This window comes from Hermetia illucens, chromosome 1, assembly GCF_905115235.1.
Source record: "Hermetia illucens chromosome 1, iHerIll2.2.curated.20191125, whole genome shotgun sequence".
Classification (NCBI taxonomy): domain Eukaryota; kingdom Metazoa; phylum Arthropoda; class Insecta; order Diptera; family Stratiomyidae; genus Hermetia; species Hermetia illucens.
Window position 1 is genome coordinate 9,576,399 of NC_051849.1, and position 25,728 is coordinate 9,602,126.

General features: G+C 44.8%; 1 protein-coding gene across 10 annotated transcripts in view; it reads right to left on the reverse strand.

The window, feature by feature from the left end:
- The window catches only part of LOC119646342 (protein quiver), a 140,412-nt gene that overhangs the window by 56,069 nt on the left and 58,615 nt on the right, over positions 1–25,728 (reverse strand). For 7 of the 10 annotated variants that reach the window (XM_038046768.1, XM_038046769.1, XM_038046773.1 and 4 more), the window contains one exon: positions 21,915–21,962. The exons of the other annotated variants lie outside the window; for them this stretch is intronic. In XM_038046768.1, coding sequence (XP_037902696.1) covers positions 21,915–21,962 — 48 coding nt within the window. The remainder of the gene's footprint in view (positions 1–21,914; positions 21,963–25,728) is intronic. 10 annotated transcript variants of the gene reach the window in all.

Here is a 25,728-nt window from a genome sequence, read left to right on the forward strand (position 1 = left end):
AATGGCGAGAGGAAAAACATCATAGTTGCCTCCGCTTATTTACCCTATGATTCTTTGTATCCTCCACCGACGCAAGAACTTAGGGATCTGGTGGCGTATGCAGAATCAAGTGGTCTCGAACTCTTAATAGGTTGCGATGCGAATGCTCAACATATTTGTTGGGGCAGTAGCAAATGCAATCCAAGAGGAGAGAAGCTATTTGATTTCATCACTTCAGCTGGTCTTATGACTGCAAACGTAGGGTGCGCCCCTACGTTCGTGGGACCGAGAAGAAGCGAAGTAATTGACCTAACAATCTGTACCTCAAAATTGTTAGAGTTGATTACACACTGGCGAGTGCTAGACGAGGTCTCACTGTGAGATCACCGATATCTAGAATTCGATCTGACTATTGCGGGCGAACAGTCTGCAGTACAAAGACGGAACCCTAGGAAAACGGATTGGACAAAGTTCAATGAACTTCTTGGCAATAAAGTACAGTTCCCTAGGTGACTAAGGACTCCTTTGGTGCTGGAAGATGAATTGAAAACTCTGAACGGCACACTTTTAGAGTACTATGAAGAGGCTTGTCCTATTTCCCGAGGCCAAAGCGGTAAAACGGTTCCTTTGTGGAACCGAGAACTGCAAAAACTCAGGAAATCAACCAGGCGACTTCTAAATCGTGCTTGCAAAAGTAACAAGGACGAAGACTGGTTAAATTTCAGGAACTCACAGCGTGAATATAAGAGGCTCATGAGGTGCTTGAAACGAGACTCCTTTGGAGCGTACTGTGAGGAACTGGAAAGCGAAAGGGAGACTTCAAGGCTGTGCAGAGTCCTCAAAAGGGATGTGTCGGCCAAGTTGGATTCTCTTAGAAAACCCGACGGTACTTTCACGAGCTCCAGACTGGACTCAGTACAGACCCTCCTGGAAGTACACCACCCGGGAGAACGGGTGAGAGAAGTGGTAGGGGGAGACTTGACGGTTCTTGCAACCCCTTCAACACGCAAGTGTTGCAAGGGGAACTGGAACACTGCGAAAGCGGTTGTTACCCATGAAAAGGTGAGAGCTGCCATACTGTCCTTTGAACATTTCAAAGTACCTGGCATGGATGGCATCTATCCGGCAATGCTAAAGGAGGGTATGGAGCATTTAGAGCGACCTCTAAGAAATATTTTTCGAGGATGTCTTGCTCTGGGCTACATGCCTTCTTCTTGGCAACAGGTTAAGGTAGTTTTCATACCGAAACCTGGGAAAGATGACTATTCTAATCCAAAGAACTTCAGACAGATCAGCTTGACTTCATTCTTGCTGAAAGGTTTGGAGAGACTGGTGGAGCGTCACATTCGTGGAAACGCACTTAGGTCACACCCACTTAGTGAAAACCAACATGCTTACCAACCTGGAAAGTCCTGTGAGTCTGCTCTTCATTCTTTGGTTACAAACTTTGAATGGTGAGTACGCGATGGGGGTGTTCGTGGACATTGAAGGGGCTTTTGACTGTGCGCCTTTTCAAAAACTTTGTGATGCCGCCAGAGCGCATGGTGTTGATGATGCTTTAATTAAGTGGATCCATGCTATGCTAACGCAAAGATTGTTGTGCGCTGAGGTAGGGGTTGATCCACCAACCCAAGGAGGTGTGCTTTCGCCGCTTCTGTGGAGTATGCTGATCGACTCACTGCTATGCCAACTGCAAAATTTGCCAATACACGCTCAAGCTTATGCTGATGACGTGGCTGTACTGGCTGTTGATCGGGATCTTGGAACGGTGTGTAGGAATATACAGCGTGCCGTTGATTTGATAGACAGCTGGTGCCTTAGACATGGTTTGTCAGTTAATCCAAATAAAACCACAATGTTTTATTCACAAAAAAGAGAAAACTGGATGGACTTTGTCTCCCTGAGATGAGGGGTACTACCCTTCAACTCTCCGAAGAAGTGAAATATCTGGGGGTCACTCTAGATAAAAAACTTCTTTGGAACAAACATGTAGAGGTAAAGATGAAACGAGCTCTCACAGCTTATGGGCTGTGCAGACGGACGTTTGCCTCGACATGGGGACTCAGGCCTCATGTGGTAATGTGGATATACGTTGCCATCATTAGGCCGATGTTCGTATATGCATCCGTAGTGTGGTGGGTTAAGGTGAGACAAAAAGGTTTTCACCGTAAACTAGACGCACTGCAAAGAACTGTTTGTCTGGGTATCACTGGTGCCATGAGCACGACATCCGGCGCAGCTCTGAATGCATTACTCAATTTGCAGCCCCTGGATATATTTATTCAAAGCACTGCAATGAGAGCAGCTCATAGGCTAATTCGATTAGATCTATGGGAAAAGAACGGATGTGGGGGCACAGAGCATTGGAATAGTTACTGGGAGGACTGAATCCAGTTCTTACAATGCCTTCCGATTCTCGTGTCCCCATATATCTGTTTGGTAGAAGATATGTAGTTACCCTGAAGCGTAGAGAGGACTGGGAAGACCCAGAGGAATGCGTGGCGGGATATACGGAAGTCTTCTACATCGATGGCTCAAAAACAGAAGAGGGTTCTGGAGCCGGAGTCTACCTCTCGAATAAAAACGAGAAATGGGCTTTTCCTTTGGGACAATATACCACGGTTTTTCAAGCCGAAGTTTATGCGATCCTAAGGGTGGCAAACTGGGTGATTGACGAGCGGTTGAAGGGCAGGCGCATCGCAATCTGCAGTGACAGTCAAGCTGCACTGAGGGCATTGAGCAGTCCTTTGATCACCTCGAAAATCGTTCAGGAATGCAGAAACCGTTTGAACTCTATGTCTAGATTCAATACGGTGGAACTACTCTGGGTACCTGGTCACTGTGGCATAGAGGGAAATGAAATCTCGGACGCTTTAGCGAAAGAGGGGTCAATCTCCCCAATGCCGGGACCGGAGCCAGCAATTGGGGTATCAGTAGCATTGGCTAAATCTGTTTTCAAAAACTGGGAACAAGTTTCCCATAATGACAGGTGGCAGAGCCTAAACGCTGCTCGACACACCAAACTTTTCCTGCCAGAACCCAAGATATGTACCGCAAAGTTTATCCTGTCGAAAAGCAGGAGGACTTGCAGGTGCATTGTGGGCATTCTGACAGGCCATAATTCACTAGCTGGGCATATGTTCAGAATAGGAATTACCGAAGATGATACGTGTTCCTCCTGTAATGAGGAAGCGGAATCCACGGAGCATTTCCTATGTGAGTGCCCCGCCTATGGACGCATCAGGCATCAGATCTTTGGTGCTGATGTCCTCCAATTGCGACGGGTAGCATCACATCCACTAACGGAAATCCTGCGATACGTTAACGAATCCGGAATATTCCGTTAGACGGGGGAGGCGAGTACAATGGGCCAACACGGCCTGAGTGCTCAGAAGCTGTAGCTTCTCCTCCACCATACACACACTCTGCGCGATCACTAACTCAACTGTCAGACGGGAGCTGGGCGTGGATTAATGCCGAAAAGGTTTCAATCTTTGCTCAACACTTGAGAGGCAGGGGACGACAGCCCACGTTAACGTAGCAACGAAGCGGTTGAGAGCGTCAGGAGAGACCAAGGGGATCACAGCGAAACAGAATTTGAGGGTGCTTACTTGCAGGCGGGCTTTTTCCTTGTCCAGGATCTACTTCACAAATAGTCCTGAATTCAGCTAAGCCTCTAAATTTGGCACTGAAACTACTGCGGATTTACATCATGTAGTCTTTTGTTATGCGATGATTCATTAGAAATCCCCTGGTGTGTGTTATGGTTCGGCGAACAGGTGGAATCATCAAGGATGCCTGTGGTCCAGTGCTGCTTGGAGTATGCCCCTTGTGAGGAGCCGACCCCAGGCCCACTGTTTCCTGTACGTCTTGATCTAGGACGTCATCATGCTAACAGTCTGACATATTGTCACCCAGAAGCCAGGAAGAATCATTTCTCCCCTCTGGAGAAGCAATCAGATGCTTCAAGGCAGCAAAGAGGCAAGGTAGATAAAAAAAATCAACTAATTCGATGATAGACGAAAAAAAAAGAATAATCTTTTGGATATTGAACCTCATTGAGGGCTCCTCTTTCTCAATATTTTCGATTCAACGACACAGACACAGCTCACTCCAGACAACATTATCGGAGAGATTCTGAGGAACGCTGGCAAAAGGATTCACGGTTGCGCATTCTTATGGCGAAGAAGATTGAGCTCGACCGGCGGAGAGACCGGATGACACGCGGTCCCCTGAACTAACAACTCCTTTTCTCTTCTCCTCTGCTATTGGTGAAAGGAATTCGCTGACTTGAGGTCTCCCAAAGTCGGTAGAGCGGGAGGGCTAGCCCGAAGTAATGTGTCAAATGGTTCCAAGCTAATTCTCTGATGACAGGGAGGCGTTTAGTTGGTAGTCGGATGACGTACTATTGCGGGAGTCCCATACTCTGTGCCACTCAGGGGTCGTTAGCGACTTACGATACGGGGTGTGACGTCCCCGAGGTATCCGAGTAAGTAGTTCTGCCCCCTAGCTGGCAGCGTACCTGCGTCCTAGGTAGTAGCCTCGAGAAAGCTTCTCGATGAAGAGCGAACCGCGAATGACCGGTACACGTCGGGACACACTGGGAGTCTCCGGAGCCGTCGACAACTCTTTGTCGGCGTCGACGGGGTGATGTGAGCGTAGCTCTGCCAAGGTGGTAGTTGCGACATGTATCAGGAGCCAGCCCCGTCGGGACCCTGGTCGGGAAGTGTGCATTGAACCGGTGTTAGTAGACCGCGTTGCCCCGAGCGAGCGCTGATCCGTCAGTGAATTCCGGTATCAGCTAAGCGTAGGTCAGGCCTCAGGGAACTGGGGTAGGGGCTGTGTCCCCGAGGGTATACCCGTTCTTGACTATTGCGGCCCGCTCCCTTGCACACGATGCGCTGGTACCTTTTTCATGGAGAATATTCAGAAAATTATAAAAAAAAACCACGAAACAACAGACAAGGAGGAAGAGCTGGGTGCGTTTGGGCGGAGCACAAAAATGCGTCGTTCACCGCAACGATCAGTGCAAGAGGCAACGAGGGCTGATATACCCGATGAGACACCGGGGCGCCCAAATAAAGAGGAAGCCTCATCAAGTGGCGTGACTGACCGTGCGGAGATGGCAACTCCATTACCTTGTAGTGCCCCTGTTTTGGAAGTAAGCTCAGTGAGAAACGCTAGTCCTGAGCAGATGGATTTGGACACAAATCGAGTAGAAGCACATTCGACCGTCTTCGCTAGAGCCGAACAGGAAAGGCTCATCAGAAAGTGTGCAGCAGTGGTGAAACGTATGCGGTCGGCAACGTTCCTTCAGAAGAACGTCAGCAAAGGCGTCAAAAACGGGTTGATGGAACTGGAGGAACTACTGGACCGCATTTCCTTTTATAGACGTACGTGGAGAGCAGTGGAAGACGATTGTAGAGCAGAAACAGTCGCACTCCCCGCTGAGAATGTTGCTTGCGTCAAACGGACCGCAGATAGCTCTCTGCAAAGTGAACTGGGGAAAAAGCGGAAAGAGGACGACGTGCCTGAAGGAGACTTTATCGAAGTAGCCTCCAAGGCCCAAAAAAAGAAGGCGAAAAAGGATAAAAAGAAACAACGGACTCCGTCGCCAGAGACACGTCTGTCCAAAAACAAGGAGGCTGCCAACCCAAATCCAGTAGCGGAAAAAACGAGGAAACGAAGAAGGACTAGACCGTCGGTTCTGCTCATTAAGCCGACGGAAGGCAAGACATTTGCGGAAGTCCTTAGTGAAATCCGCTACAGGATGAAACCCGAGGAGAACGGAGCAGAGGTGTCTTCGATACGGAAAACGAGGAGTGGTGGAGTTCTCCTCGAACTGGGCCCAAAGACGACCAACAAGAGCACTTTCTGCGAAGCGGTCAAGGGACTATTGGGGGAGAAGGCTCTGGTTTCCAGCCTAGAACCCATGTGCTCTCTAGAAATACGGGATTTTGACTGCCTCACAGAAAAGGCCGAAGTAGAGGAGGCGCTAAAGCGTGAATGTCCAGAGGTGACCAATGCCCGGGTAGGTATTACCTCTGTAAATGCTTGAGGCCAAAAGCTCGCTGTGGTGGAAGTCCCCGAGCAATATGCGAGGAAACTCCTTAAAAGCGGGAGAATCAAAATCGGATGGATGGGTAGTATGCAGGGTACGAATGCGGATAGTCCCCACCAAGTGCTACAGGTGTCTGGACTATGGACACACGTCAGCAGCTTGCAAGGGTCCGGACAGGAGGACAGCATGCCAGAGATGCGGCCAAGCGGGTCATCAAGCGAAGACTTGCAAGGAAAGCGAGAGTTGTGCTCTCTGCAGGGATCGTGGCGCGTCTGGCGAAAGCGTCGCACACACTGCGGGCTCGGGACGGTGTCCGATCTTCAGGGCGGAATTGGAGAGGGCTAGGGTGCGAACGCCATGATCCGCATTTTGCAAATTAACATGCACCGGAGTGCAACCGCTCACCAGCTGCTAGCACAGTTCGCTGCGGAAGTAAATGCTGATCTAGTGCTGATTAGCGAGCAATACCGAAACAAGGACCCGTCCTCATGGTATCTCGACTTATCGGGCACCGCTGCCATCTGGGTTCGGGATTACGTTCGATTTCGTGTTCTTGCCGAAGGCCGGGGGGACGGATTTGTCTAGATCCAGTGTTTAGGGATAACGTTTTTTAGCGTTTACCTGACGCCGAATGAGTCGTTTCCGGACTTTCGGTGCCGGCTTGATGCTCTGGAGGACGCCGTTTCGAGTACGGAGGGACGAATCCTGGTTGGCGGTGATTTTAATGCCAGGGCTCTTGGATGGGGCATGCCTCAATCAGACTCCAGAGGGAAACGGATTCTGGAAATGGCGGCGAGAACCGGGCTCGTAATTTTAAACACCGGATCCACGCCAACGTTTCGGCGCCCAGCTTGTGAAGGAAGCATTCCTGACATCACTTTTTCATCGGAATCTCTGGCATCATCGGTGGACGGGTGGCGAGTACTAGAAGACTTCTCGGCAAGTGATCATCAGTACATTGCGTTCGGGGTGTTTGACGCTACTTGCCGGCGAGCATCAATACGACGTTCCCCCTGCGTGTGGAATGTCGCGAGGGTGAACATTGGAAGGTTCGTCGAAGCTCTTGGAGCAGGTAGGGCCGCGCTGGGGGGCACTCCGGGGGTGGTGGTGTCGCAGCTGACACCGTCGTAAATTCAGTGATGAATCTGATAACGACGGCGTGTGAGGCTTCCATACCCCGGAGAGGCCCCAGGCGCGACAAGCCTTCTATGTACTGGTGGACGGCGGAAATTGCCGACCTACGGAAGGAGTGTCATAAGCTCCGACGTTTGGCACAACGTTTATACGCCAACGAGGAGGCATTGCCATAAAGGCACAATGTAGATCAGCAAAAAGGAGACTCCGCAGCGCTATAAATAAAAGCAAAGCTCGCGGCTGGCAAAATCTTGTTAATGAGGTGAATGATGACCCGTGGGGACTTGGCTATAAACTTGTCACTCAGAAAATCGGGGCTCTGCGGAAGCCCTGCATATTGAGCACCACCAGATGGACCGCATTGTGCGGGCATTGTTCCCCAGACACCCTGTACGGGTTGATGTGAACAGCGCGGAAAGCGTCGTGGATTGCCCCCTTTTCACAATGGGAGAACTCGAAGAAGCGGTTCTCACTATGAAAAACAGGAAGGCGCCAGGTCCTGATGGCATCCCGGCGGAAGTTTACAAACTGGTGTTCCGCCAACGGCCAGAATTGCTGCTCGAAGCGTTCAACGCGTGCTTGAAGGAGGGTATTTTTCCTTGTCGCTGGAAAGTGACCAGACTCGCGTTGATCAGTAAGGGTAAAGGAGACCCGGAGCTCCCGTCTGCATACCGACCGCTGTGTATGCTTGAAACGGCCGGAAAAGTGCTCGAGAAGCTCATCAGGGGTAGACTCGTTGAAGCGATCCGTGCTGCCGGGGACTTATCCGCAAGGCAGTTCGGGTTCAGAACAGGGAAATCTAGAGTGGATGGAGGTCGTAGATGCGTTTAATCGAGCCGGGGCACACAGCCGCAGATCTCGACGGATAGTGCTCCTCATAACGCTTGATGTCAAAAATGCTTTCAATTCCGTAAGACGGACAGATATGCTAGCCACACTAGAGAACTCCTTTCACGTGCCAAGCTATCTCTTGTGGATATTGAGGGATTATCTGAAAGACCGCTCCCTGTTCTATGAGACGCTAGAGGGCCAGAGGAGGATGGAAATCACGTCGGGAGTAGCGCAGAGATCCATCCTAGGGCCGGACCTCTGGAACGCTTCCTACGACAGTCTGCTGAGACTCGATATGCCCGAAGAATCGCGCCTGGTCGGTTATGCAGACGACGTTGCGGCACTTGTTGCCGGACGCACTGTTGAACAGGCGCAACGCAGACTTGGCATATTGATGCGACGGGTAAGCGGATGGATGACTGCTCACGGTTTCAACCTTGCGCTGGAAAAAAACGAAGTAGTCATCCTGACCAGAAGGAGAATCCCGACCTTGCGTCCCATATCGATCGGCGAGTTGACTATAGAGTCAAAACCAGCGATTAAATATCTTGGTTTAATGCTCGACTCGAAGATGAGCTTCTTCGAGCAAATCAAAGCAGCCGCGGACAGGGCTGCAGCAGGAGTCGCGGCCTTGAGTCGGCTAATGGCGAATGTCGGCGGCCCTATATCAACTAGGAGACGTCTCCTCATGGGTGCAACGCAGTCCGTCCTTCTCTATGGTGCGGAGGTATGGGCTGATGCCCTTGACAAGGAGGTGCATCGTAAACGCCTCGCTCAAGTGCAGAGGCGGGGAGTTTTGCGAGTGGCGTCTGCTTATCGCACCGTCTCCGAACCGGCTGTGATGGTGATTGCGGGAGTGATCCCCGTTGCCCTCCTTGCCAAGGAGCGCAAAGCTATCTATCGCCGTAAGGGCGAAAACTTAAGAGAAGCGGTTGCCCGTGAAGAACGTCAACACACCCTTAACGAGTGGCAACCTTCTTGGCAAAATGAGCCAAGGGGCAAGTGGACTGCGCGGCTAATCGACAAATTAGACCCATGGTTGAACAGAAAGCACGGTGAGATTGATTACTTCCTTACCCAACTTCTAAGTGGGCATGGAGGTTTTCAGTCTTACCTGCACAGGGTTGGGAAGGCGCGATCTCCTGATTGTGTGTACTGCAATAGAGTGGCGGATGACGCTGAACACACCTTTTTCTCTTGCGAGAGGTGGGACGGCCTCCGCCAGCAGCTTTATGCAGACACAGGGGAGCTCTCTCCAGACAACATTGTCAGAGAGATGCTGAAGAGCGCTGGCAGCTGGAATCGTATTGCGCATTATGTTCGGGCTCTTCTTACTACGAAGAAGATTGAACTCGACCGGCAGAGGGATCGGACGGTAAGGGGTTCCCTGAACTAACAACTCCCTCCCTCCCCTCCCCTCCCGTTGGTGAAAGGAATTCCCTGACTTGAAGGTCCCCAAAGCCGGGAGAGCGGGAGGGCTTGCCCGAAGTAATGTGTCAAACGGTTCCAGGCTAGTTCTCTGATGACAGGGAGGTGTTTAGTTGGTAGTCGGATGGCGTACTATTGCGGGAGTCCCATACTCTGTGCGTAAACGCATTCAGTCTGCGTTCAAGATATTCAGCTCTAATAAAATATGAAGTACCATTACCGGTAGTTCTCGACAGTTCGATAGAAACGTTGAGCTTGTCAAATGCAAACTTGATAAGTTGAAAGGGAATGAACTGTTTTGAAAATAAATCCCAATCATTTTGTCTCTACTCTACGCACTACTACTCTTTCTGGTGAAGGCAGCCGAAAACCTCATCTTTTATGATTTTTGGTTCAAGGATAAACCTATCAGCGATTATTCTGGATATCAAGCAAGCATCATAACAAAATTGTCTTCGGTTACAAGTGGTCCGAATTTCAAAATAGGAATTTCACAGGATGAGATTTAGATATTATGTGTTCAGCAAGAAACAAAAAGAAAATGAATGTGGCATAATTTATCAGTTTCAGCTTATCCTACACGTAATCATCGCCACTTTCTCGTACTTGAAAGTATCACACCATTTATCGATTCTTTATCTAAAAATGTATTGTCTTTGATCATCCGTAAAAAACGGTCACTTTCCACTCAATTTCATTGCCAAAAGTTTCTACCCACTTTATTTTCGGAGGGACCTATGTCCTTTACACTTTGTTCTGCTATCCATATCTCCCCCTACTACATACCTCGGGGGAGGTTTTTAATCTAATTTTGATGTCACAGCAAATAGCCAAAGATATCATAACCACGCATCACATGATTAGTGTGCAAGTGGAGTAGGGTCTCCACGATAAAATCATCAGCATTTTTTTGGAATATCTGATAAGTGTGCGTTGTTTTTTGAAGTATTTTCAGGACGACGTATGCATGCAGGGACAGACTATCTATCGGTTTGATATGTTCAGAATGCGCCACTTATATCTGTACCTACTTCAGATAGACATATAGATACGTGTGTAAGCCGCATCTTAGAGCTCAATATGCACACTTATTGAGAAAATCGATTTTCCTGTTTCATGTGTTTGGCGTAGGAATTTCGTGTATAGTTCAGGCAGTTATTATCCTGGTGCGGAGTAATTCCATGTCTCCACTCCTTGTTTCGCATTATCCTCGGAAAGTAACTTATAAAAGCAAATGTAATAACAAAACCGATGTAACAAAAGCTTCTAATCATAAGTAATTCACCAACAGAATATTAAACCCTAACCAGAGAACTGAAAGCAAACACACATAGCAGAACAACAAGAATGTTGACTAAAGATTCCAGAAGGTTGTGTGAAAGTTTGGTTGATCAGAGTTCATCGTTTGTAGGAAAAGTGTGTAGAACGTTGTAACATTAGGTAAACTATTTACTTTGAAAAATACATCTAACTTTAGGTGCCTTCTATATTTAATCAACAACAAATTTAAACAAAAGAGAAAAGCTAATATTCTAGTTTTGAAGAAAGTATATACATGCTGAGAACATTTTGTGTTCGTTTATCTAATAAATTCAATTAACAAGAAATATATATTTATATTGTCTAAGTAGATCTCTTAGTTAACTCTAGAGTCATTAAGAGTTGCCGACTGGTCGTTAGTATATGACTTAGTCATGAGATTAAATAAGAAATAAAAAAAAAATATATAAATTTTCCGATTCTGTAGAATATAAAAGCTGCATTTACATGGTTTGTGAGTCTTATTCAGAGGAAATATTTTGTTTTTAATAATTAATTAAATCACATTTGAAAACCATTTAATGGAACTGGAACTACTATTGAAACTTCATTGATTGCAAAGTAAAAGCTCTTATTACTTACCATTCCTTATTTTCTTTTAAATTCTTAATTAATTAGCAAAACCATTATTATTATCTTAGTAAAGCGCCAATTTTGCACCCTGACTAGGCAGAATAAACCCATCAACCTTAAAATCTGTCACAACTCTAAACGCTATTTGGTCATTATGCAGTTATACGCTTGCAAAAACTAAAATGATCATTGATCTTCTCTCTTCTTGTAATTACCATCACAATACTATGTATATGCCCATGTCAGCGAGCAATTAAATGCATTTCGGAAAGCGATTCTGCGCAGGCAATAGTTTTGTTTGGTTTATTCCAGGCGACCTGTCAATCATCTGACCCATCAACAGGAATCGGTCTCTCATTGAATTATTTAATTGCATTGCGGGTTATACTATGCAACAGAACTATCTCGAGTAGAACAATGGAGGACGAAAAGCAGCATGGAGGGTTTCAAAAGTTAATGAACGAATTATACCACCAACAAGTGTCGCAGGCACAGCGAAATTTTAATACCCAAGGAAAAGAACTACATTGGTCGCTTTGTGTGCCTATGTGGTCGCTTCGTCTTGATATGAAAAGCTTGTTGTTTTTCCGAAATTTGTATCTTTTCTTACACATGGCTACATTGAAATTACGTCATTGTTTTATTTGTCTTGAACACATTTTACTTCTAGTTTTGTGGCAATTGAGTTTCAACCATTTTAGATAGTGATCCATCTAACTCCGCCATGCTATTAACATAGTATGCTGGTCCCAAGCCCAGGTAAAGGAGGAGGAGTTGAGGCAACGTACTCTGTACTATCCTCAGTAAAACCAAAATAAAATGCTGAGATCAGGGAAAGAGATAAATAGAGTACAGTTGGAGTTATTCTACTATGCTAAATCCTACCTGATCTCTCTTGGTGACAGGCCCCGCGACAGGTCGACCAAGAAAATGCATACAATGTCGTTACAAACATGATGATCGGATTGAGTCACAAGCCTCGGAGAAATGCTAGGGAGTCCACCTCAGTTGACGCGTCAGGACGGTCCTGTCGAGAAATGGGCAAGGGTTCTTGACGCATGGACGGCGTCAGGACGTAAGCAAGTTAATCCGCACACAACGAACAAAACAAATACGTGTCTGCACGCTAAATGTTGGTACCCTAACTGGAAAGACCGGGAAACTAGCAAGAGCCCTTCGGAAAAGGTGCATTGATATCTGCGCTCTCCAAGAAACCCGATGGTCTGGTGCCAAAAGCTGCGACATTGAACGCGAACGCGGTAAAAATGGCTACAAACTTCTCTATTTTGGTAACCCACACACTCAATATGGTGTTGGCATTGCCATCTCAGAGGGTTTCCGTGATGCCATTAAAGAAGTCGAACGATTTGATGATCGGATGATGAAACTCACCATTATATCAGCTGATCGCACTAATCACTTCTTCACCACGTATGCACCACAGACAGGCCGACCTGATGCCGAGAAAGATGCCTTCTGGCAACTTCTCGATGAAGTGCTTGCTGACGATTACATAATCATTGCCGGCGACCTTAATGGTCATGTGGGTGAAAAGGCAGACGGTAACAGGTGCCATGGGGGAAAGGGGTTCAGAGCGCTCAATGAAGATGGCGAGCGTATAATCGATTTTGCGGACACACATGACCTTGTACTTATGAATACATGGTTCATCAAACGATTGTCTCATCTTCCCACATTTTATAGTGGGAACAATAAAACGCAAATCGACTATATTCTCATAAGACGCCAACATTTTACCACTGTCACTGATTGCAAAGTCGTTCCTTATGAGACCATCACACCTCAAAATTGGCCGTTGATTGCCGTCCTGCGAATTAAGCCACCGATAAAACAGCGTGAGGAACGCACTGGCCCGCCGCGCATTAAATGGTGGCGATTTAGTGAGAAGAAAGTAGAAACGGTCTCACTCATACGATTGCCAACCATTACGAATGTGGAAAAATCATGGAACCAAATGAAAGACACGATCCACAAAGCGGCCTCTGCAACCTTCGGGGCCACCAAGCCGGGTAAGCGGTACATCAACCGAGATACTTGGCTTTGGAATAACGATGTTGAAATGAAGGTCCGTGAAAAGAAACGCCTCTACCACAAATTTCTCGACGATAAAACGCCTGCTAATTGGCAAATTTATAAGAATGCCAACCGGGAAGCAAAGAAAGCGGTCGCTGTCACCCGAGCGAACCATTTCAAAAATCTTTACGGTAAACTGGACACTCGGGATGGCGAGAGAGATCTGTATCGACTTGCTAAAAGCCGTGATGAACGCACACAGGATATCGAACACTTCTGTTGTGTTAATGACAAGAACGGTACTTTGCTTACCAACCGTCAAGCCGCAACGGATAAATGGCGAGAATACTTCGAGCAGATTTCAACTGAAGAATTTGCTCATCCTCCACTTCCACAATCATTGCCGACATTTGGAGCAGTTCCACCAGTCAGCGCAACTGAAGTCGAGGAGGCAATAAAACAAATGAAATTGGGGAAAGCAACAGGACCTGACGACATGGCATCTGTGGCTCAGTGAATTCTTTAACCGGGTTATTCAGGAAGGAAGAACACCATCTGACTGGCAAGAAAGTACCACTGTTCCAATATGGAAAAAGAAAGGTAGTCCAGCAGAATGTTTAAATTACCGTCCGATCCGGTTACTTTCTCATACCATGAAGATTTTTGAACGCATTCTTGACAACCGTATTCGCGAAATCGTTGAAATAACCGTGAATCAAGCCGGATTTGTCAAGAACTGCGGAACTACTGACGCAATACACGCTGCGCGGTTACTCATAGAGAAACACCGTGAGAAGCATCGCCCTCTTTACATTGCCTTTCTGGATCTAGAGAAAGCGTTTGACCGTGTACCACACGAACTCATCTGGTATGCTTTACGACAACACTTCGTGCCAGAAGAACTCGTGCGCTAGGTTCAATTGCTCTACCACGATCCGAAAAGTAAAGTTCGAAGTATGGTGGGTGTATCAAAACCGCTTCGTGTCTCTGTTGGTGTTCATTAAGGAAGTGCCCTCTCACCACTCCTCTTTGTCCTTGTTATGGACACCGTCACACGGGATATCCAACGTCCAGCGCCCTACACACTGCTTTATGCAGATGATGTTTTCCTAGCATCTGATAGCAAAAATGATCTCGAGCAACTTGTTCAAAAATGGCATGATCGCCTCATGCAACACGGTCTCAGATTGAATTTAAACAAAACTGAATTTTTGACGACCGATCCCCATGAAACAGGCACAATCACTGTCAGCGGCAGTGATCTGCCCAGAACTGAGCGATTTAAATACCTCGGGTCAACGCTATCAGCCAATGGAGAACTGCGTTATGAAATTGCTTCACGCATTAACGCAACCTGGATGAAGTGGCGTTCCACAACTGGTGTCCTTTGTGATCGACGTATCAACGAACGTTTCAAATCTAAAATTTACCGCAATGTCGTCCGTCCAGTCGCTCTTTATGGTTCTGAGTGTTGGCCGACCATAAAAGACAATGAACGGCGTCTTGCGGTAATGGAGACGAAGATGCTACCTTGGACTAGTGGCGTCACACGTTTAGATCACATCCGAAATGAGGATATCCGCGATCGTTATGGGGTTGCACCGATCGTGGAAAAGTTGCGAGAGAGGCGTCTTCGATGGTATGGTCACGCAATTCGTGCAAACGAGAATTCACTTGCCAAGATTGGTCTGAACATCGAAGTCGATGGTAAACGACCAAAAGGGAGACCTAAGCAACGGTGGCTTGATACGCTGGATGGGGATTTAGAAGCCTCCAGATTGCACCCAGATCAGGCATTCGATAGAGCCAAATGGCGAAGCCGATCACGACGAGCCGACCCCGCTTGTGAACGGGACAAAGGCTGAAGAAAAAGAAGAAGATCCATCTCGCTAGGTGGCAGAATAGGAGAAACTTGGATTTTAGATAAAAAAGGAAGGATATTCCCAATGAAGACTTTGGCTCGAAGTGACATCCGATTTCCGAGCAGCGGGCACGGATTCTAGCGCTTGTGACTGTTGAAAGTGAGTTTCTTTTTTGAAATTCTGGAGAGTCGAGTGTCTCGAAATGGACAGGGAATGCTACACTATTTTTCCCGAAACAGATTAAATTCTTCAAGTTCCAGAACTGTTATCGTCTGCTGTTCATGAATTTTAACTGTTATTGTAACAGCTGACCTTCCCCTTTATCTGAAGAAGGGCTTTCGCACTGGATAAAACTTCGTTGCGTGAAGCTGCTCATTTTCGGGTGCAACCAGGGGATTTGGTTGTGACGTGATTCCCCCGTGATTAGGTTGAAATTTGAATTATAGGGAATTTGCGTCTTTATAGATTATGATAGACCTCAAGGGAGGATATAGTTGGAATAATTTTGATGATAGTGGACTTGCAAATTTTCGCATTCATATTGTACCGCCAACTGTCGCTTTTTCTATAAAATGCAAACCACTAACAACTGATATCTCGGAGCTCTTACATTTGTTCATAGTCACTCTTTATTCTAATGGCTGGTAATAGTTGACCATCGCACCAGCTCCGCGATACTGTTGGAATATCTAATGAAAAAAACCTATCAGGGCAACTCAAAATATAAACTCAATGGACCTTTGTATTATATAACAATGACGACGACAGATCCTCGATTGCGGATCTAAAGTTTGGAATGTTACTACACTTGTTGTAGAATTGTCGATACCACTTGCTCATTTCCATTCGGAATGTAGTGTTTGCCAATGAAAGGGAAAAGATGCACAAACTATTGCACTGAATGACGGTATAGTCTGATTACGGTTCAGGTTAAAGTTGCATAATTTGGCAAGTCTTTACAAGACCTCCTCGCGTACCCCCTGGAAACCGTCTTCGGACAGACCAGGAGTGTATAGGATCGGACCGGGAATAGGCTCATCCGAGGACGAAGAACTGCTTACCTGCTGGTCATGTGTTGGGGCAAGTGGATCTGGCGGGGGGATGAGCCGAAGCAGCAGCCCCGGGATTGTTCCTACCTACCCTCTCTTAGAAATGTATATTTATTTATTGGTTTACCCCTGGTTTGGTTTGGATCTGGGCCTCGAAATATGTTAGCGCACATCGTTCAAGCCCGTAACGATACCCTATAGGATATATACTGCCTAGGCAATGTGGTCAGCAATACGCTCGCCAATGATGATTATCCTGATTTGACTCAGGTACTCATTTACAGTTGAATCGACTGATATCTAACATCCAGTCACGATACAAATCCCCCTGCCACCAGTGAAATTTGAATCGCAACCGCGTACTACGATAGGTTTACGCTCTATCCATAGAGCTATTCACACAAGAAAAAATGACAGAAAGTTAAAAATCATATACAGATTGTAGGACTGTTTTCTAAATGTTTTGAGGTCGAAGTATGCATGGAATTTGTGTAGAGAATTTTTTTTTTCTTTTTATTATTCGGACTATTACCTTTTATATTATATTTTATAATTTTTATATTATATTAATTTTCCAAAAGAGTCACAACCTCGGCTAATTCCGAAACTATACCCTACGCTTGCACTAAGTCCAAACATTTAAGCTGGGGTAATCCTGCCTACTTACTTACTATTCATGACCTTTCTATCCCTTAACTAAAGCTGTTGTCTACGCTCGAATCGATAGTTTTCGAAGGTTATAATTCAGATCCAAATAGGGGAATTTTGAATTAACATATTTTCAGCAAGCAAACACTGTCACCGCTTGCTATCGCTACTTAAGCAGAGATGATTCTGATGCCTATACCATGGCGAACGAAACCGTCAACAAAAGTTTTTGAAAATCTGAATAACCTCCCAAAAAGGATGGTTCGTGCACTAGAAAGAAGGAATGGCGAATCTAGGACCCCTTCATTCGTCAATCAGTAAAAAATATAAAATAGAGTGGTAGGTTTGTATGGTAGATGGTAAGCTATTGAGGAAATTCGTCGACAACCCTCAACAATATGGAGCACGTTGGCAGGATCGCGTATTTCTGCGCGATCACGGTCCCCCGGAATCCCAGGATATCTAGGGTAGCTGTGAGGGATTTAGGCACAATTACATAGCTGACATTATTATTTAAACCACAATTACCCTCTTGAGGTACCAAATTTCTTTGATTTCCCAAGCCATTTTGGATCGCTCATATAGACCCACCAATTCAGCAAAGAGCTCCTCATCGCGCAGTCATTTGTTCGACAAATCGATTAATGCCTGCCAGAAGTAGTTCACTTGTTTGCCGTAGCCCCCAATTTGCTTTGTAGACGACAGTACAGAAAGGAATCGGTTGCTTCCTCCTACAAAAACAAGTGAGTAACGAGTCTTAATGTTGTGCACTTTTCGGGGTAGCTAAGATGCATTCGGAATTTGGATATAGTAGTGCATATCCGCCTTTGGATATTTTCAAGGTCGGTCTTCATCTACGGCAGTATGTTGAATGCAAATTCTAGTGAAGGGATAGCAAACACCTTCTTTTATGGTTTGTTTATTTTATGGTTCCTCGAGAAATGCGATTTCAGCACGAATCGATCAAGGATTTCTTGCAGAATTCCTAGGTATTTATAGAACCCAACCAATTATCACGCCTGAATAACCCAGACGACTAAGATGGTCATTAGTGTTAACCCGTAAGCCTTATTTGACTGCCAAACTGTGCCATATCATTCAGGAGCCATGAATGGGTGTTCAGTGCCATACAAAACCAAAGAGGACTAAATGAATCCTTTTCGAAAACGTTTTTCTTTATACGGATGGGCTCTGAGTGCTGTTGCCCTCAAATGAGCGAGCTAATAAGGTGAAATATGACCCTCCTATAATTATGACCAAAAACTGGGTGAGAATTCCTTTGACCGACCAATGATCTCTTTTATACTACAAATGTATATGTCAGATGATCGTGTATACTGGAATTCCGCACTAGATATCGGCCAGTGCCTTTTCAGTTCTTCTAGCTGTTTAAGACTTGTCGACCCTCCTCTCCGGTAAGATTCACAAAATTCATACCCGGAAAATGACATGGCGAGTGCCTTCGGGGGTAATTCGCTCGGCTTGCTCAGCGTGTTGGGCGGCAATTCCCAAACACCACGCCAATATTCTTTTACTCACGTCAGCGAAACAGCACTATCATTACGCTCTGATATGATTCGTTCAGTGAGAGAAAGCTCTGCTGGTTGACTGCATACGTTGCTTTCCGAAAATCTCTGGTGTTACTGACGGAAGCCCGGATGTTTGACTGCACTTTATTTCTCACCCGTCTGCTGTTATTGCCAGTCCTGATTCGAATCTGTCAAGCAAGGTCCTGTTTCAATGAAAGGCGTCAATGTACTAAAGGAATTTTCCATGATGAATCTCTTTGGTCACTCAAAATAATAATTCTGGTCAACAGGTGCAATTATTCCCCAATATACAAGTGATTGTATAATAGGTTGTTGCTCTAGCAATATATCTGCGCACAATTGTTACGTACGCAACCACTGTGGCCACACGTTGAGCGCCAAGTCTTTTGCGATGGGTGTTGAGCGTTGCACCAACATGGTCACCAAGGCTGTCAACCAACCGAACTGCCCTAACAGGTTTGAAAGTCGTGAACACCGACTGCGCGAGATAATATATGGAACCGGACGGAACGTGTTGGAGTTAACTCGAATGCTAGCAGTTCGGCGAAATGTGGGCTCTCAGATATTATCTCCCTGTCAGGACACAGAGATTTAATCGCGTGCCTTGACTCAGGAGTCAACAAAACTAAAGGAACTCGGGGTGAATTTCTCTATTAGAGATGTGGAGTCTCGAGGCGGAGTGATACCATCGAAGATTTCAATCCAAGGGAAGCTTACACGGCCTAATAAAGGAGAGGACTTATTCACAAAAGAGAACATAACACGCGAGGTATGGACGAGGAAGGATCAGCTTTAAAAAGCTAACAGAATACCGTGTCGTCATCAACCCATCCAAGTATGTCTTTAGTATCAACAGTATGAAGTACTACCAATTCATAAGAAGTCTCGTCTCAGGTAGTTGGCGTTAGAGGTATCCGCGAGTTTGCGCAGCTTTGGACATTCAAAGACCTTCGCCATTTTTTAGGAAGCATCAATTTTTGTCGGCGCTTCATCAAGAACGCAGTATTGTTGCAGGCACCACTTAATGAAATTGTGACCGAATCAAAGCGAAGTTACAAGTCACCCATTAACTGGACACCGAAACCCATCAATGCATTCTGCAAATGCAAACAGTATCTAGTCGAAAACACACTACTAGTACATTTTGAGCCTCAGGCACTACTGATGCTAACAACAGACTCAAATATGGCTGTTGGCGCAGCTGAGGCCAAGTGTAGTACATATAACAGTTAGCTGCTAGTAGGCGATACGTAGCAACGCGGAGCGAATCTGCGTTCTTCAACGACCTTACTAAGCTACTATGGTGCAAACACGCGCGAACGCCTTCGTGTCCAGCTACTAACCGAATTATCGAACTATAGCTTAGTTCCTTGACAAAAGCTTTTATGTTCCATGAGGACAGAGCCAAATGAACCGAAATCTTCCCCACCGTTTTGCTAAGACTGGGAACCGAAGTTCCTGAGACAGCGTCATCTCACATTTCAGTCTATATCTAGCGTAAGAAGACTACATACAAGAGATTCATTCCCGAGCGCATTGTTTGAATTAGTACAGTGGAAAAAAAGCATTACGCATGTTCGACTTTCTCTTCAATCAATTGTGTGTGTAGAATTTCGTGGGTTTTTCTTCTGGAGCTGGTGTCGTGTTGCGAACACGATTAACACAACAAATCAAGCAAGCTAAGTGCCAAGTTTACTCTTATTCATTAAATCCTTTTTTTGTATTCTTACGGTTGTAGATAAAAACCTATCCTTAAGAATCCATACATCTACCATCCCAATAGTGAAGCAGTTTATCTACTCCGGCGTCACTATTAATTCAAGCCTATCCAACATCTCGTCGCGATTGTTGAGGGAGTAGAGCGTCAGCCTCCCAATCTCGCTGCTCCAGGTTTGAATCCTAGTTAGTCATCATGGGTGTCTGCGTTCGTCTTGTGTTTGCCTCGCTGCCTTGCACAACGTTAAGTTTGAGGTTAGTAAAACTGAAGCATAATCTGACTATGTGGATGCCGTATCATTCACCATGGAGTAAACAGGAAACCCTATCCAACATCCCTCATATCAGTATGGCTCTAAAACCTGCCATCTCCATATCACTGTACCCCATACTCCGCATTAACAAGCCCACCCCACCAAAAGTCAAAGTTTTTTGCTATAAACAGTTGATTCGACCTCTAATCACTTTCGGTATCATCTTCTGGACTATTGCCTCACCTTACCATATGGAGAGGAAGAAAAGGCATATCCTCCACCACAATAAGGACGAGAGTATATATCTGATCAGAACCTCTGATACCTCCAAAATATCACGCATCGATGACTTCCTGGCCGAATACGCGATTCAATTCCTTGAGAGATGCCCATTTCAAATTAATCCTTACTTGCCGAGTGTCTGCGGATTGAAATCTCCTCCCCTGGAACCAATTCCCACAATTCTTTCCTATAAAAGTGATAGCCATGTTTTCGATAAGGGGAAGGTAGAGCAGTCTTGTACATAGATCGCGCTCCTAGGCCCAATACATTTTTTCATCCAAACAAAACGGCTCATCATGTTTCCATTATCAGGCTCAGATGCCCTGAATTATGAAGGCTTCAAGCCGGAACTATAATGAGCATATGCGGCGACGCACTTGAAATCCCTAAATGAGAATTGAATGTAACTATTATATATTGGATCTACGTCATGAAATGCTCTCCTCCGATTGTTTCGTTAAACTTCCGTTACGCACAGAAAATTCGGTAACAAACGAATTAACATAGAAAATGTCAAACAGAGGCGATAGGAAATGTCATTCAAAAATTTATTTATTTTGCGAAGTAGTGTAAGTGAGAAGTGAGATGTTCGAAACGTCAACTCTAAATGTCAAGTAATCAGACAAATCAATGCGATTATGGGCGAGAATGAGTTTTGACAGATCTCTAATTTACGTTCGTTAAAATTTTGATATTATGATACTTTATTAATATTTTTAAATCTATCAGAAGGGGTTTATCACGAAAGACGGCACACGACCGCTGCAAGGAACATACAAACTCAAGATTTCATTTTCGAATCTTGTTTAAATCAGTTTTGTTTTGTATTCTTACAGTTATAGATAAAAATGAATGTTAAAACTAACGCAAACTAATATTTTGATAAGTTTCAAAGTAGCTCCAGTTCCAATAATTCAGTGAAGCGAATCCACTATAGTAAAATCTTAGTAAGTTCCACAAAAATATCAAAACAAAATATTTCCATTATGGATCTCTCCATTTGCATATTATATTATAGATTCACAGCAAAATGAACTATAATACATGAAATGGTACTAAATGACTTTGTAAATAATAAACAATCTTTTGCGTTGAAACGTAAAACACGAAACAAAGTAAAAACAATTGAAAAGAGTGAATGAAAACAATTACAAAGTTTTGTGAAATGAAATTGCATTCAAACTAAAACTTACGTGGAAAGCAATTGTCGGCCTGGCACAAGTTTGATAACAGCAATAAAACTTTGGATTTTCGTAATTTTTTTTTGTAACAATACATATATACGTTATAGAAAAATAAATTGGGTTATATTGATTAATTTATATTCCTCAATTTAAAAATTGTGAAGATTCAATTTCTTTTCAGATTTGATATTAAAGAAAAACCAATAATACGAGTATATCACTGTTCAATATTTTTGTTTTTTGAAATACTAATATAATTCCATTGAAATCCTTTGAAACTTCCTGGAAAATTGTTAGCCAGAACTACCCTAGAATACGGTGCGGGCGCTGGGGAGTACTAATGACCTAATTTCGAACTATCGCCAACTTCTAGATTCAGTGAGGAAATTGCAAATAGTGGTAATCTGAATCTATGAAAATCGTGGATTTACTCATTTTATAATAGTACGTATAATATGATATATCACTATCAACTATTCATATTACATATTATACCACTAACTACAGGGAGTGCAGTTTCCTACATAAGTAGAATCAAACCTAGGTCTAAAATCCAAAACTATCACTTTGGCATTTAGAATTTCTCTCGCGGCGGGAAGGTTCTCCTAGAGGGGGGGAATGGGATTTGTTAGGTAGACCAAAGAGGGCATGAGTTGGGGTGGGTCTGAAGAGTCCAAGACCTTACCTCAAGGAGGCGACCATGAGGGCTTCTATCTTATTCTCAAGGTAGATTGCTGAGGAGGCATAGTTCAGGACGGGTATTACCACCGCTCTATATAGTTTAAGGGTCTTTGTCGGATGGAGACCACAGCTGACCCCCAGCTTGTTTGACTTTGTTAGTGATGAACTCAGGATGGTCCTTTACTACTATTAAAGCCAAGACATTTCTCCCTAAGAAAGCAATGAATTTTAAATACATCTTTGCGAGCCCTTGAGAGGAGATTAACGGCCAATTTGAGTCTACTACATTTGTTAGTGAAGAGGCATTCCTGTTGGCGCAGGATGTCTTGAGCTTCTTCCTTGGAGTTCCTCGTTACTAGGATGGGGTAGTTATCCCCCTACTGGAAGATTTCTCAACATAGTTTACCGAAACCTTATGAAAATACATAGAATGTTTCCTGGATGATGTCAGGGGGGAGATTCATGTCGTGCATCATGTTCAGCAAGAAGGAGACTATCCTCTAATAAGCCGGACCTCCTCTAAGATGTCAATGGATAAACCAAGCACATGCCTTTTTTGGCTCTCTACCATAGAGATATGTAGAAAAAACTGTTTGAGGCAGGATGTGCATACCTGTGCCTCCTATAGGGGGAGCAATTGTTAGGAAGAATGTGGTAATTCTCAATGCGCTCGGAGTCTGAGCCTTTTCTTTCTTCAGAATCTGAAACATTTTGATCTCAGAGCAGCGCATCAGAGGAGTCTGGTTAAGCCGGACCTCATTCAGCCCCTCAAGGAGAATCTCCTGCGTCGCTGGGCTCATCCATTGGACGTAAGTGTATATGGTTTCATCCGTGCCAGGGGCAGACCGGTCTTTGCGTTTAAAAAGAACATCATAGAAGTCATCGATGGAGAAAGGTCGAGTGCCATAAGAGGATATGCCAGAGGGACAAGGTCGGAACGGATGGGGTATTTGATTTTGCGAAAGCGGAAGCAATGGCAGCAATTTTCCACTATACCCATCAATTCTAGACTTTCCTACTATGTTGTATCCTAAAATCCGTTTATATGGAGGAGTTTAGGATTAGGATGAAAGTTTTTTATTGCGCTATGATGTCAATTTTATTAAATTTGGCATGGAATTCTAGGGAAGATTGACTTTTCGACAGACTATGAACGTTGTATTTTTGTATCCGTACCATTTTCCATTTTATGAAAGGCAATTTGCTGTTGATGTTTAGATAGTTCACAATACTTCTGAGGTTATCATTGGCGTCAGGAATATCTTGGCTTTGTGAGCTTTTTGCTGGCTGTTTGAGAGTTTAATTATTTACGATACCATTTTTTATATTCGGAGACGATAAAATAAAAGGAACAGTTGAAGACAGGAATTAAGCCTGTGCCCTATGAGGGATTATTGGGCATACTCTGCCTTGCCTTGTATTGTTTAGGTACTTTTATTGCCACGACCGGGATCAAATTTTTGTACCGCGCAACATTTGGCTGGCATCGGCTTGTGAGTTCTTCAAATGTTTCTGGTCCGCGGGTCCGAAGAGATTAAAAAGTTGGAGTCCAGGGATTTGCCCGGATTAAGGTTCTCGAAAGAGTTGGAAAAAGTTTCGGTACCTAGTGTTGTGTTCAGGGCTCTTGCACAAAAGACAATATTTCTCTTAGCACACCTCCTCACATTTGCAGGGGGAAGATATGTATTCTTATGGGTTCTTAGGGTTCCTGCTGTTTAGGCATGGGACCCTGGCTAGCTTGACTTCCAAGCGACCATCCTGAGAAGGCGTGGACACCCGACAGCACCAGCACGAGTCGATAGACACACACAGTATGTACGCGACCAGCGGGGTCCTCTGTTGGCTTGTTTGTCGGTGAAAGGAGCAATTAAATCGAACAGAAAACAAAAATCCGTTGGATCATGCGAAAAATCAGGATAAAAGTATCCCGAATAAATGCTTTTTTAAATACAATAGCCTTGTGTATGCTTTTAGATATTGAAACTACCTTAGATAGCACCGGGATACAGGTAATCATATCCATAAAGGACTCCCTTGTTCTCTGGTGGAGATAGAAACCAATACCGGAGATATGAAAACAACCCATGGTTGTCCACGGAGTAGGGTACTTTCTGCGCTAATGTGGAGAATCGCGATGAACAACTCTCTGGAAGAGCTAACAAATACTAAAATGAAGGTTCACCGTTATGTGAGGATATACTTTGTGATACAATCCATCAGTCCTAAGTCGACGAGTAAGTATAGTCTAAAGGCCCGAACGAAACCCAGGAGTGTTAGGAAGCAGATGGGGCGTTATTTTACCGGCTATTTACCTATTACATCTTTAACTTTTAATGACTAATTCACAGCCTCCCCTGCTTCTCGTAAGAGACGATTAAAAGGGATAGATGATAGGTGTAGGCTAGTAATCTGCAGATTTCAAAACTTTCTAGCTAATGGGGGACTTATCGGCTACGAATTTTGGCTATCGCACTAGGATACGGGTTGGTTTTTGAAATGTGTTTACGTTACTGGACAACGGCATCCAGGGTCCTCATTTCAAGTTGAAGAAGAAGCAGCTCCAGCTTCAAAAACTATACATTTTGGGGTTAAGTGAGTGAGCTCTGACATGCACTGCTTTCTCTCTCTCTTGCAGCATTATGGTATTGTACTCCGGAAAGCTTGGAAGGTAAGCATGAATCTGATGTCCGATTAATGCGGCAACGGCGCTCTCATTACCTGGGAGCCGATTCAGAGCGGGAAACTGACTTCTAGATTCCGGCCCAGAATGAGGAATATTTTAATAGTCTAGGTCTCGATAAGGCTCCCCATGCTGTCTTGTCCCGAGGACGTGGAAGACTTCAATGAACTTTAACATCTTTCCTCAAACACCTCGACTACGCTGATGACGTCTGTCTGCTCTCTCAACGAGTAACGGACCTGGATTTGGAAAGACAGACAACTAGTGTCGAATTGAGGACAAAGATAACAAAACTAAGGTTCTATCTGCATTGATGGGCAGAACATCGTGCGTGTAGGGTTATATCAACACCAAGATCAAGTTGAGACTGTTCGGTGCTATTGTCCTTTCTGTATTGCTTTAAGGAAGTAGCATATGGAAAAGGACTTCCACTGTTGCTCAAAAGCTTCAAGCTTTCCTCAA